General features: G+C 41.4%; 1 protein-coding gene across 1 annotated transcript in view; it reads left to right on the top strand.

The window, feature by feature from the left end:
* Positions 1-9701, top strand: part of PDCD1LG2 (programmed cell death 1 ligand 2) — a 64878-nt gene extending 55177 nt beyond the window's left edge. Inside the window, exon 7 of the mRNA XM_055580237.1 lies at positions 8253-9701. Within this exon, the coding sequence (XP_055436212.1) occupies positions 8253-8258 (6 nt within the window). The 3' untranslated portion in view covers positions 8259-9701. The remainder of the gene's footprint in view (positions 1-8252) is intronic.
* The last annotated feature ends 5415 nt before the right edge of the window (positions 9702-15116 follow it).

Here is a 15116-nt window from a genome sequence, read left to right as displayed (position 1 = left end):
TGGCCCTTTACAGAAAAAGTTTGCTGTCTCCTGACCTAGAGGTACTCCCAGGCTTTACACCTCCTTCCACACTAAATGTAATGGGTTGGTCAAAAAGTTCCTTCAAGGTTTTTTGTAAGATATGGAAAAACCTGTATGAACTTTTTGGCCAACCAAATACTTCTTCCTGAGCTAAGTGATACAATGTCACCCCCACTCCTATGTCAGCTTCATGAAGTCTGAGGCCAGAGCCCACAGGAAGTTCTTAGGCCGAGCTAGCCTCTCACTCTCCGACACAGTCTCTACTACCCTAGCTCTGCCTCACCCCCAAAAACCACCACTGGGGGACAGTGTTAGGTTCTCGGCTTTCCAGGAGCAATCCTGGGCCTTCATATTCTTACTCATTATCATCTCAGAAGATGAATCTTGGGACTTGGTCTGAGCATGTTCTTTGGACATATTTCATTTCTTTAATTTTAATTTTTATTGAAGTATAGTTGATTTACAGTATTGTGCTAGTTTCAGTTGTACAACAAAATGATTCAGTAATACCTATATAGTTTTTCAGATTCTTTTCCATTATCAGTTCAGTTCAGTTCAGTTGCTCAGTCATGTCTGACTCTTTGCAACCCCATGAATTGCAGCACACCAGGCCTCCCTGTCCATCACCAATTCCTGGAGTTTACCCAAACTCATGTCCATTGAGTTGGTGATCATCCAGCCATCTCATCCTCTGTCGTCCCCTTCTCCTCCTGCCTCCAATCCCTCCCAGCATCAGAGTCTTTTCCAATGAGTCAACTCTTCGCATGAGGTGGCCAAAGTACTGGAGTTTCAGCTTTAGCATCATTCCTTCCAAAGAACACCCAGGACTGATCTCCTTTAGAATGGACTGGTTGGATCTCCTTGCAGTCCAAGGGACTCTCAAGAGTCTTCTCCAACACCACAGTTTAAAAGCATCAATTCTTCAGCATTCAGCCTTCTCCACAGTCCAACTCTCACATCCATACTTGACCATAGGAAAAACCATAGCCTTGACCAGACAGACCTTTGTTGGCAAAGTAATGTCTCTGCTTTTTAATATGCTATCTAGGTTGGTCATAACTTTCCTTCCAAGGAGTAAGCATCTTTTAATTTTATGACTGCAATCACCATCTGCAGTGATTATGGAGCCCAAAAAAATAAAGTCTGACACTGTTTCCACTGTTTCCCCATCTATTTCCCATGAAGTGATGGGACCAGATGCCATGATCTTAGTTTTCTGAATGTTGAGCTTTAAGCCAACTTTTCCACTCTCATCTTTCACTTTCATCAAGAGACTTTTTAGTTCCTCTTCACTTTCTGCCATAAGGGTGCTATCATCTGCATATCTGAGGTTATTGATATTTCTCCATTACAGGTTATTATAAGACACTGAATATAGTTCCCTATGCTGTACAGTAAATCCTTGTTGTTTATTTTATATATGGTAGTATTTCTTAATCCCATACTCTTAACTTAAACCTCGTTCCTGCCCCTTTGGTAATCATGTTTGTTTTCTATGTCTGTAAGTCTGTCTTGTAAATAAGTTCATTTGTATTTTTTTTTTTTTTGGATTCCACATGTAAGTGATATCATAAGATATTTGTCTTTCTTTGACTTACTTCGTTAAGTATAATATTCTCTGGGTCCATCCGTGTTGCTGCAAATGGCAATTTTTCATTCTTTTTATGGCTAATATTCCATTGTGTGTGTGTATACACACACTCACACACACTATATCTTCTTAATCCATTCATCTATTAATGGACACTTAGGTTGTTTCCATGTTTGGCTGTTGTAAATAGTGCTACTGTGAACATTGAGATATGTGTCACACATACTTCTGGCAAGACTCTTATTCAAATAATTATTCTTGCTTCCCACCTAAGAAAGGAAGAGCTTGCTGGTTTTGCCTCACTGACCAGTGACTGAAGTGAGGCCTGATTACTGTGAGAGTGCCCAGAAGGGCTCAGTAATTCAATTAACAGCTGATCTGGGCTGGGTTTTCCACTCTATGTTTCTACCCCTAACTTTCTAGGGAACTCTGGGAAAGGTGGTGCCTGTTCCTGTTATTGTGAAAATCCAGACTTCTCAATCACCCAAGATGGGCCTTCAAGGCCTTAACCTTAATATTATAAAATTAAAAACTCATATAAAACTAAGTGTAGCCAAGGAGATGGCCCTTTCCCATCCTTCTCCATGGTGAATGTGGTAGTCATTAGTGTTATTTCACACATTTCTAGATCTCTTGCTCTTGTGTACACAATAGGATTGCACTTCTCTGTGATTAATTAGGTCATAAGTGTGGTCATATGACTTGCTTTGGTCAACTAAATGTAAGCATAAGTGATGTCTGTTACTTTGGGGTAGAATATATAATAGCTAGCCTGTGCTTTGCTGTATTTTCTGTTTTCATCTGCAACATTCAAGGTAGTGATTTCTACATCAGCCTGGGCTTCTGAGTAACAACAAATAACAGGGCGCCCGGCTGACCCTCGGTGGGCATGGAGCATGAGCAAGAATAAACCTTTATTTATTATATTGAGATTTAAGAGTTGTTTGTTACTGCAGCATAATCTACTCTATCCTGACTGACACAACAGGGAAACAATAGACCGTATGTTACCATTTAACATTCTGTTTATGAGGAAAAATGCTTTCTATATAAAAAAGAAAAAAGGATAAAGTATAAGAATATATTCGTCATATAATTAGTTCTCTATTTAAAGAAAGTATTTAATATACCCACCATACCTGCTTTCTCCCCCCAAAATGAAGTAAAGACATTAAAATGCCAATAAAAAACATTGAACTGCTCATAATCATAAAAAATGTCCATAATAATTGTCATTGTGTGATGGAACCTCATATTATTTTCTTCATGTTTCCTGAATTCTGTTTTTGTACTTTAGTACATTTTTAAATTCCCCAGTGTGTCACTGTTTTAAGTAACCAGGGGTGCCTGTTAGATGAAGAAAGGAGTTTTTTAAGCCCTGTTAACCATCCCCCACTCATCTCTCTATATCTCAGTAGTCAAATGCATTATGTAGGGCTTTTCATAGGGTCCTTTTCAACTTTTGGGAGGGAAACGCTTTTACTCCCTTTCAAGGACATGTATCAGTGTCTTAGTTACCTCTCACAGATTCCTATCTCAGGCAACCGAGAAGGAATACTGCAGGGATGTAACAGACAAGGTAACTTGCACAAGGTTATGTTATAACTTAATGATGGAACTCCTAGTCCAGAATTCCTGAATCCTTTTCTGTGGTACACTATCCTTTCCATTTGTGGAAGTTTTCCTTGCAGCTAACTTGACTCACTTGTGGGGCTATTCAGGCCCCTGGCTTCTTGTTGTTATGCAGGCAAACAAGCTTTCAACCAGTATAACTTTAGGAGTGGATTCTGATTCCTAGACATCATATTAAAAAGCAGAGACATTACTTTGCCAACAAAGGTCCATCTAGTCAAAGCTATGGTTTTTCCAGTAGTCATGTATGAATGTCAGAGTTGGACCATAAAGAAAGCTGAGCACAGAAGAATTAATGCTTTTGAACTGTGGTGTTGGAAAAGACTCTTGAGAGTCCCTTTGACAGCAAGGAGATCAAACCAGTCCATCCTAAAGGAAATCAGTCCTGAATATTCATCGGATGGACTGATGCTGAAGCTGAAGCTCCAATACTTTGGCCACCTGAGGCAAAGAACTGACTCATTTGAAAAGACCCTGATGCTGGGAAAGATGGAAGGCAGGAGGAGAAGGGGAAAACAGGATGTGATGGTTGGATGGCATCACTGACTCAATGGACATGAGTTTGAGTAAGCTCCAGGAGTTGGTGACCCACAGGGAAGCCTGGCGTGCTACAGTCCATGGGGTTGCAAAGAATCGGATATGGCTGGTTGACTAGAACTGAATTCTGATACCATAGATATGTATCAATTCAGTTTGGTTCAGTTCAGTCACTCAGTCATGTCCGACTTTTGCGACCCCATGGACTGCAGCACACCAGGCCTCCCTGTCCATCACCAACTCCTGGAGCTTCCTTAAACTCATGGCCATTGAGTCAGTGATGCCATCCAACCATCTCATCCTGTTTTCCCCTTCTCCTCCTGCCTTCCATCTTTCCCAGCATCAGGGTCTTTTCCAATGAGTTAGTTCTTCGCCTCAAGTGGCCAAAGTATTGGAGCTTCAGCTTCAGCATCAGTCCGTCCAATGAATATTCAGGACTGATTTCCTTTAGGATGGACTGGTTGGACCTCCTTGCTGTCAAAGGGACTCTCAAGAGTCTTCTCCAACAGCACAGTTCAAAAGCATCAATTCTTCTGTGCTCAGCTTTCTTTATGGTCCAACTCTGACATTCATACATGACTACTGGAAAAACCAAAGCTTTGACTAGATGGACCTTTGTTGGCAAAGTAATGTCTCTGCTTTTTAATATACTGTCTAGGTTGGTCATAACTTCTCTTCCAAGAAGCAAGCGTCTTTTAATTTCATGGCTGCAATCACCACCTGCAGTGATTTTGGAGCTCCCCAAAATAAAGTCTGTCACTGTTTCCATTGATTCCTCATCTATTTGCCATGAAGTGATGGGATCAGATGCCATGATCTTAGTTTTCTGAATGTTGAGTTTTAAGCCAATTTTTTCACTCTTTCATTTTCATCGAGAGGCACTTTAGTTCTTTGCTTTCTGCCATAAGTATGGTGTCATCTCCATATCTGAGGTTATTGATATTTCTCCTGGCAGTCTTGATTCCAGCTTGTGCTTCATCCAGTCCAGCATTTCTCATAATGTACTCTGCATATAAGTTAAATAAGCAGGGTAACATTATACACCGTTGATGTACTCCTTTCCGATTTGGAACCACTGTGTTGTTCCATGTCCAGTTCTAACTGTTACTTCTTGACCTGCATGCAAATTTCTCAGGAGGCAGGTAAGGTGGTCTGGTATTCCCATCTCTTGAAGAATTTTCCACAGTTTGTTGTGATTAGGCTTTGGCATAGTTGATAAAGCAGAAGTAGATGTTTTTCTGGAACTCTCTCCCTTTTTCGATGATCCAACACATCTTGGCAATTTGATCTTTAGTTCCTCTGCCTTTTGTAAATCCAGCTTGAACATCTGCAAGTTCATGGTTCACGTACTGTTGAAGCCTGGCTTGGAGAGTTTTGAGCATTACTTTGGTAGTGTGTGCTGCTGCTGCTGCTAAGTCACTTCAGTCGTGTCCGACTCTGTGTGACCCCATAGACGGCAGCCCACCAGGCTTCCCCGTCCCTGGGATTCTCCAGGCAAGAACACTGGAGTGGGTTGCCATTTCCTTCTCCAATGCAGGAAAGTGAAAAGTGAAAACGAAGTCACTCAGTCGTGTCTGACTCTTAGCAACCCCATGGACTGCAGCCTACCAGGCTCCTCCATCCATGGGATTTTCCAGGCAAGAGTACTGGAGTGGGGTGCCATTGCCTTCTCTGTGGTAGTGTGTGAAATGAGTGCAATTGTACATTAGTTTGAGCATTCTTTTGCATTGCCTTTCTTTGGGACTGGAATGAAAACTGACTTTTTCCAGTCCCATGGCCACTGCTGAGTTTTCCAAATTTGCTGGCATATTGAGTGCAGCACTTTCACAACATCATCTTTTAGGATTTGAAGTTGCTCAACTGGAATTCCATCACCTCCACTAGCTTTGTTCTTAGTGATGCTCCCTAAGGCCCACTTGACTTCATATTCAAGGATGTTTGGCTCTAGGTGAGTGATCACACCATTGTGATTATCTGGGTAATTCTGTGTATTCTTGCCACCTCCTATTAGTAGTGTGTGCTTCTGTTAGGTCCATACCATTTCTGTCCTTTATTGTGCCCATCTTTGCATGAAATGTTCCCTTGATATCTCTAATTTTCTTGAAAAGATCTCTAGTCTTTTCCATTCTGTTGTTTTCCTCTATTTCTTTGCATTGATCACTAAGGAAGGCTTGCTTATCTCTTCTTGCTATTCTTTGGAACTCTATTCAAATGGGTATATCTTTCCTTTTCTCCTTTGCTTTTAGCTTCTCTTCTTTTCACAGCTATTTGTAAGGCCTCATCAGACAGTCATTTTGCCTTTTTGCATTTCTTTTTCTTGGGGATGGTCTTGATAACTGCCTCCTGTACCATGTCATGAACCTCCATCCAAAGTTATTCAGGCACTCTGTCTATCAGATCTAATCCCTTGAATCTATCTGTCACTTCCACTGTATAATCATAAAGGGTTTGATATACAGCATACATAAAAGTCTAGTGGTTTTCCCTACTTTCTTCAATTTAAGTCTGAATTTGGCAATAAGGAGTTCATGATTTGAGCCACAGTCAGCTCCCAGTCTTGTTCTTCTGATGACTGTATATAGCTTCTCCATCTTTGGCTGCAAAGAATATAATCAATCTGATTTCAGTTTTGACCATCTGGTGATGTCCATGTGTAGAGTCTTCTCTTGTGTTGTTGGAAGAGGGTGTTTGCTATGGCCAGATATGTGTTATGCTTCCTTAAAAAAAAGTTATTCTAGTCATCCAAGTCATACTTTATTAGAGCTTCCAGACCTAATAAAGCAGCCTGACTTCTCTACTTTAGAGATCATGAGATTGAGTTTAAGGCATGTTAAGTGACAATTGATGAAATAATGACAAAAAAAATTGAAAGATCTTGTGATCCCCAGTATAACACTATTTATTTATCCATTCACTCTCAAACATGTATTGTGTTTTTATTTGCAAGACTCTGTGTCAGGTAGGCCATGGGAGAATTTTGAAAATAACTTAAGCACATTAGTCATCTAAGAGTCTTACAATGAAGAATTAGAGATGAGGCACTCAAAAAACTGCTCTCATTGCCATAGTTTAGGTTAAGATTAAAATAGAAGAGGCCAGCTTTCTAAATACCTCTGTATACCTCTTTCTGTATACTTCTGTATACCTCTATATATTTCTATATACCTTATATTAAAATATGAGGCCAGCTTTCTATATATACCTATGTAGTAGTTGGTCCAATATCTTCATTTTGTTTTGCTTTGTTTACTTGATTATCTTGTCTTTCCTCTAAGAACTTCCACCAGAGAACCAACCACAGCTTTGGCATTTTATTACAGCAACATGGACATGTCTCCTTTTCTTTTCCCTATGCCAATGGTTCTAATTTTTTTTCTTCTTTTCTCTTATAACCCTTTATATATATATACACACATATATACTCTGAGTAGGAAAAAATTTGAGTTGTCCTCCTATATTCCTCTTTTACTCTCATACTATTATCAAACTCAAGCACATCTGACACCAGATGTGTGGAAGTTTTCCCCACATCAAGCCATTCTCTGCATCACAAGGTGAGTGTCCTACAATGTAACTCAGTTCTGACACTAACTGGTGATAGCATGAGATTCCACAGGTTAAGGGTTCAGTTCCCAAGAGTGTTCCCCCTCCACTTCAGATGCCAGTCACACGTTCAGGCTGTCACCTGTACTTCTGACCAATCAACTATAAATCTGAGGTCCTTGGGTTCAACTAATTTGCTAGAGCTGTTCACAGGGCTCAGGAAAATAGTTTACATGTTTTATCAATTCATTATAAAAGGATATGATAGAGGATACAGATGGACACTGGTCCCTACTCTTGCTAGTCTCAGGGGGCCCAGTATCCTCAGACTGAAGGGGAAAGGGAAGGGAGCAGTTTCAGAAGCCTGGTGAGAACTGCAGGAGGAAAGGGCAGACCACAGAGCTGTAGGCTTTAAGAGAGGGATAAAACGGACCTGCAGCCTGTCCAGTAGGTGACTGAGGAAGAGATCTCCCAACCTTACTCTCCTATCCCATGCAATCTCCTCTCTCTCTGAGACTTGAGGGGAAAATGGAATGGAAACCAGAGGAAAGAGAGGCTAGTGATGCAGTCCTAGGACGTGCACAAGCTGAGCAGGGTGGAGGAAAATGCATCTCCAGGAATAAACAGAAATATCTGACACAATGAAAGGTCTGAATAGGGAAGCCCCTTGAACTTTGCTCCAGTATTTCTCAGCTGCCTGCAGCTCAGAGAACAGAGGAGAGAGCTTCTTGCCATCAGCCTCGGGAGAGAAACTAAAGATTTGGACTAGGGCAAATTGTCAAGGGGGTGGAAAGAAAGCTTTAAGCCCTGCTGCCTTTGAGCTTTTTTTTTTTTTAACTCCAATTTTCTCACTCCAATCAGACTTTGAGAGTTTGTGTATTTTCCAGTCAGAAAAATGATTTTTCTGTTTGTGAACTTTTCTCTCCAGATTTGAACCTGTGGTCTCAGGAGCTGGGGTGACCTGATAGGACATCCTCAAGAAACTTCTAGACTCTGAACAAGAATCCCCTGGCCTGCAGAGCTTGTTGTTTGTACTTTTCAATTGTCTTTGTATAAACCAGCACTTTATTCTGGAGACTACAGCACGACGAGGCAGCACCCATCACCGTGTAATGGAAAGTCAGGCGACTGCCCCTCCACTCATCTGGGCTCTCTCCCCCACAGCCCGTGGCTCCACGCACACACTACTGCACTTTAGAAAACAACCACAGTGGATCCTGGACCCCACTGAGGGTCCTCTGGCTCTTTTTTCTTCCAGACTGGAAACAGAGGGAATTATTTCTCCTTAAGTTTCCAAAGTGGTTTCCAGAAGCAGAGACAAGTAGAAGTTTCCAGTTACAGAAATGGACAGAAGATTGCCAGTAGAGTTATTTTTATGTGTAGTTTCCTCTGGATACTGAACAAGCCTATTGAGACTGTGAGTTCACAGACAGGACTTTATACAAAGTCAAGCCATAATTGACATGTTTTACGGTTTACAGGAAGCTAGAAAACATCTGTGTTGTTTTAACGAAATGTTTAAGCATTGAAGTACACAGAGTGGTCAACTACAGATTGTGGAGAAAAGCCATTGAGTATTTTTCTGAGATCTAAATCACAAAGCATTGATTTTAACTTGTAATGGAACTGTGTTGAACGGTATTTTAAAAGCAAAAGTAAACTACATCTTCCCTTCAAAAAATCCTGTCTTCTTAACCTCAGAAGCCAATCATACACATTTTAAGTTTTGTCATACTAATATGCTATTTCTGCAAAAATTTCAGATGAGTAGCTATAATGGTCAAAGCACCAAACTAAGGGTCCTTTCCTAGTCTTCTCTTTGACTTTAAACTTAACCTTTCAGTAGCTCAGTTTTCAGGTCTGTGATAGAGTGATGGTCACTAGCCATGACCTCTGATGATCAGTACTAGAAAACCTGTGGGACTCCATTATCATGTATCAAGGAGGAGGGTAACTGGATGTGGTCCATCAGGCTGATCATGTTCAATTTGGTCTTTGTGCTAGTACATTCAAGGCATTAGCTGACCTATAAACTATCCAAATGTAAACATTATCAAGTATAACAGACGATGAATGTGCTTCAAGCAAACTCTTTTAACTGATGCACAAAGAATAATTTTAGGTTAATGAGAATGAAGGGGAGTGAAAGTGGGTATCAGACAATTATGTAATATCTCAGTTTCTTCTGTTGAAAATCAAAGAATGCCATTGAAGAATAAAACTCAGTTCTTCAAAATGTTCCAGATGTTTTGCTTTTGGCTAAGTGGTTTCCTCAGGGCCCATCCAGATCAGTAAGTTTAATGTTCCATAAGGCCAGTTGGCTCCCATAGGTGTAAAAGCCTTTGCAGCGCACTCAAATGCCTTCTTTAGAAGGACAGGGTCCCACAGCTGTCTCCTGGGTCCCATGTGTTGGTCTGGGGCCCCTGCTGGGGAAGGAAGCACCTCCTAATTGTGCAGAGGTCAGAGCAGGCAGACAGGACCTTCTCCCTGAGGAAGCAGGTCTGTCCATGTGGGCTGCACATCTCCACTGATATGTGATTGGCATGCTGCATCCTTGGGTGGTAATATTTAACTCTATAAGAACCTGGTGGAATAATGGCTTCTGTCAAAATACCACCATATTTAGTCCTAGATCAGGGTTATTTTCTTAAACACCAAATTGTTTAAGAACAGGGCTCTCTAGCTCCAGTATCCCAAAATTCAGGGTTCTTTGGGGAAGAAGAGCACTAGGCATTGTGTCCTAGTGTGAGAAATGTTCTACAGTACAGCCTAACAACCATAATGATTAACATTTACCAAGTACTTGCCACCTGATGTTGTCTAGCATTTTATACATATTATTAAAATGAATTCTTTCAAAACCCTCTAAGAAAGGCACTATTCATGTCTCCATTTTAAAGATAAGGAAACTGAGGCACAGAGAGGTTAAGAAATTTGGTTAAGGCTGCCTGGTTAGCTTGGAAAGGATAGAACTAGAACAATGGAACCACATTCATTGCACCCCACCATGTGTCTTATTTCCTACTGGATGGGATTTAAGGTGGAATTTTACTGGTTACATACACCCTGTAGTCCTTTTTCCTGGTCTAGAATTAATTTCACTCTTACTGTTTCCAAAGAGGCACTACAGGAGGTAGAAGACAGTCTCTGATGTCAGAGATTCCAACCCCACCTCAACTGTATATGAATTACACAACTTTGTACATATCATCTGATCTCTAAGCATCAGTTTCCTTATCTAAAAGATGAATACAATCCTCCCTTGGTATCTCAGGGAACTGGCTCCAGGACCCCCTCAGATACCAAATCTGTGGATGCTCAAGTCCCTTATACAAAATGGTGCCATATTTTTGTGTAATCTATTCATGTTCTCCCATATACTTTAAATCATCTGCAGATTACTTATAGGACCCAATCAGTGTACGTGCTTAAGTAAAATAGTTGTAACTACAATATAAATGCCATGTAATAGTTGAACAGCATATTTAAGTTTTGCTTTTTGGAATTTTCTGCAATTCTTTTCTAATATTTTCAATCCTCAGTTGGATGTGGAAACTCAATATGAAGGCCCAGCTGTAATATAAAAAAGACAGTTAGCATCTTCCTTTATCAGGCACTTAGCATGTACAGCACATGGTAAGTGCCTGTTAAATGACAAGTACCGCTGGTAATTCCCCTATGTACCAGCCACTATTTTTTGCTAAATGGGCAATGTCTGGACACTATTAAGCTAGTCTGTCTGCAGGATATTTCTCCTAAATCCTAACCCTAACGGAGAAGTGAGCTTCCAAGGATTTCCAGCCAAGGGGTTTTGTCCCCAGGCTCTCCTGTACATGCCGCATTCCCCAGCTAAGTCAAGGGGCTCTCCAGTCCTCCAGTATGCCTTGTGCTGTCCCTTGCACCCAGAACACCTCTTTTCTGGGGCCTCGATTTGCGTTCACAAAACCCTCTGCTTTCTTTAGATGCCAGTTCTGCCAGTGAATATTTTCTGGTTTTTTTTTCCCCCTACTGAATATGAGCTCTCTTTACTTTGGGCGGAGCAGTGTTTTCTTTGTCCCTCTCTGAAACAGTTATCTATTTTCAGTTTTGAATCATGAGGATTTGAGCACATTTTATATCGTCCCCTTAGCTATATGCTCCTAGAGGGCGGGAAAAGAGTGAGATTTTGTCATTCCTGCAGTATCTTGTATGTGAGCGATGCCTCATGCATGACTGGCTCTGAGACTCATTACAACACTGGACAGAGTGGCTACACTTAACGTTCTTACTTACCATGACCTTAATATGATTGGCCAGAAAGTTGTGCAATGGTAATCCTCAAAGAAGAAGAGCTAAATGAGTTCCAAGTATTAAAAAAAAAAAAAAAAAAAAGTCCCTTTTACAAAGAAAGCAAAAACAGCATTTGGGAGAGTTTGAGGACTTGAGAAAGCCAAACAAGCAAAAATCACCTATGACACCATCATCCAAACACAAGTATTTTCATTTTTGCTGTTAGCAGTTGCTTTGTCCAGACTTGTACAGCATCTTGGTATAGTTGTTAACATGTCATTTTCTGTCCTTTTTTCAAGTTTGTCATTGTACATAAGTTCACAGATGAGCTTCCCAGGTGGTGCTAGTGGTAAAGAACCTGCCTGCAAATGCAGGAGACATAAGAGATGTTCAGTCCCTGGGTCGAGAAGATTACCCTGAGGGGGGCATGGCTACCCTCTCGAGTATTTTTGCCTGGAGAATCCCATGAACAGAGGAACCTGGCAGGCTATACCCCATAGGGTCTCAGAGAGTCAGACATGACTGAAGCGACTGAGCATGCATGAGTAAATCCACAAATACGTTGCTGACTAGGCTTCCTAATTATCATTTTAATGGATGCATGGGCCACAGATCCATGATGAGCTGGAATTGGACCCAAACTTTGTTTATCACCTGATCACTCTAAGCCCCTATTTTGACCATTAGATCACAGTGTTATTTGGGGTTCCTAAGGATTAGCGGCACCCCTCTCCAGTACTCTTGCCTGGAAAATCCCATGGACGGAGGAGCCTGGAAGGCTGCAGTCCATGGGGTCGCTAAGGGTCGGACACGACTGAGCGACTTCACTTTCACTTTTCACTTTGATGCATTGGAGAAGGAGATGGCATCCCACTCCAGTGTTCTTGCCTGGAGAATCCCAGGGACGAGGGAGCCTGGTGGGCTGCCGTCTATGGGGTCACACAGAGTCGGACACGACTGAAGTGACTTAGCAGCAGCAGCAGGATTAGTGTGATTTCAGAGCAGTATTTTGGAATCCCTGAAAAGTTTGGATATTTCCATGTCTCCCAATGCACAGACACCTTAGTAAATGACTATGTCCCTTTAGGGATAGCTTGGAGGAAGACCTCCACTAAGTATTTGCAGCATTGTTGCACAGTCCTTTCTTAAGGGTCCAATTTTCCTCTTCAACCAGGAGCTTCAGATCTGTGAGCTGGTTGGGTCTAGGAACTGGGCAAGAAGCTGACTCTTAATTGTGATAAGTCAAATTTCTGTCATATGGGTCAAGTAGTGTTTTGGTAGGCCAGCCACCCACCACTGCCCCCCGTCCCGCGCCCCTCACCCCCTACTCTGGGATCCAGTCATCTCCACTGAAATCAGGAAGCCCATCTCAGTGGCAGCATTATCCAGCATCAACTTTGGCCTACAGAAAACAGCTCCCTGGAGGTATTCAAGATTGCTGGGGCTCCCTCACTAATGCATTTCTCAATGCTTTAATGAGGGAAACATCCTTTAGACACTTTCAAGGTGAGGAAAGACACATAGGTTACATGATAAATTACTCCATTATTCCTATCTCCATAAGCCATTAGACTCCTTTCTATACATTATTCCAGAGAAATTCTATCAAGTCAATATCATTGAATGTATTGTTGAACATAGGTTTCTGAGACCAGCAAACTGAGCCACTCCCAGCTGCTCAAACTAATACATTTGTTTTACCTAGCTTTTGCTGTATAACAAAACTTAGTGGCTTATATTTATCATATGTTTTTATGATTTTGTAGGTTAGCAATTGGGGCTGGGCTCAACTGGGGCATTTCTTCCTTACATGTTAGCTGGGCTCATTCATGTGTTTGCAGTCAGTCTGGCAGTTTGACAGATAGGCTGAAAGATGCTGGTCTCAGCTGGTCTTACATGTCTTGGAGTTGCTGCTGATTGCTAGTGGGCCATGTGTCTCCAGCAGGTTAGTCAGGCTTCATCAACATGGAAGCTGGTCCAGAACAGGAAAAACAAAGGCAAACCCCAACATGCAAGGGCTTTACAGGTTTCTGTTTGCATCACATTTGTTCCAGTCTCATTGGCCAAAGCAAGTCAGACAGCTATGCCAAAACCCATTGTGGAAGGGGTTACATAAGGGCACAATACACAGAGTGGCATGATTCTCTGGGGCCTATTATTGTAACAGTTTACCATAGCATTAAGTCCAAAAATCTATGGAAGGTGTATTATATCAGGGCTACCTAAATTAAGCCCCAACCCAATGTTATGTTCTGTTTACCTTGGTCTGATACCTTAGAATCCACCCTCTGTTATATTAGATACGTTTCTTCTAATATAAACTTAACCAAATCTTGTCATTCTTTTGGAGTATAACCCTCTTCCTCCTGAACAAGACTGTGCCCTTCTCTCCCTAAGCAGGCTGGGATCTGACTCCAAATAAAAGATTGAAGGCCATGAAAGTTGGGAGCAAAGGAGTTTAAAATGAATAGGGATCTCCATGCAAGGCAACTGCTCCATATAGTCATTATAGGTTTTCAAGCAAAGGAAGGCTAGTATCATTAAATAGGAAATAGAGGCTTATTCAAGGGAAGCTCGGGGATACTTGGGAGATTCAAGATTCTCAGCTTCATCCAAGTCCACTCAAATGTTTCCATTCCTCAGAGTCCTATGCCTTCCAAATTACTGCCTAAACTTTGACATTTGAGATTTGGTCAGTCTGTGGATGCTTAGTTTGGGTCTGAATGTTTTAGCTATGTCTCCTATATGTAGAGGGAATAAGAGATACTCTGAGGGGCAGCCTTAGGAGCCCTCTGATGCCCTGAAGATGATTTGAGTTGAAAGATATGAGCTTGTAATTTTTTTCCTGCAAGCACAATATCACCATCAGAGGTAGCCATCTCACCTTACATTCCTTATAGTCATCTTCTCTACCATAATGATCACATACAGCAGTTACTTGATCTCCAAAAGCCAGCTGACCAGTGGCATTAAACCTGAGAAGAACAGATGATGATGTCATCTGTCATCAATAAATCATGATGTCATCACATTCCATAAATTACCACTTGCCATCATCCATTGGTGAAGAGCTTAGCTCTGAGTGCAAAGCAAATGAATCCAGATTCCTGGTTTGAAACTCTGTTTCCTGAAACCACTCTTAGTATCAAATACTGTATCATCCAGGGTTCAATCAGAAAAACAGTGTATTTAATATAAGGAATTGGTTATAAAAATATTAGAAGGCAAAAAGAGTAAAAAGTGATACCAAGGAAATCCAGATATTAGAACCGCAGAGAACAGTTCCCTTTCTGCTGTCTACTGCTACGACACATTCAGGATCTAGAAATAGGAAGGAATTCTCCCCTTCCCACGTTCCAGTCCCTAAGGCTTCCCATTTATTAAACAGGAAGTCAGCAGGCAAAGAAGGCTGGTAAAGGAGGTTTGCTGAATCAGAGCCCTACCACCAGCAGGTCAGAGTAGAGGAAGGTAGGCTTAGAACCACGAACAGTTCAAAGAATCTCGTTGCTGGATCAAAACTTAT

This window comes from Bubalus kerabau, chromosome 4, assembly GCF_029407905.1.
Source record: "Bubalus kerabau isolate K-KA32 ecotype Philippines breed swamp buffalo chromosome 4, PCC_UOA_SB_1v2, whole genome shotgun sequence".
Taxonomy (NCBI): domain Eukaryota; kingdom Metazoa; phylum Chordata; class Mammalia; order Artiodactyla; family Bovidae; genus Bubalus; species Bubalus kerabau.
Note: the sequence above shows the minus strand (reverse complement) of the source record. Positions and strands in the feature narration are given on the sequence as shown.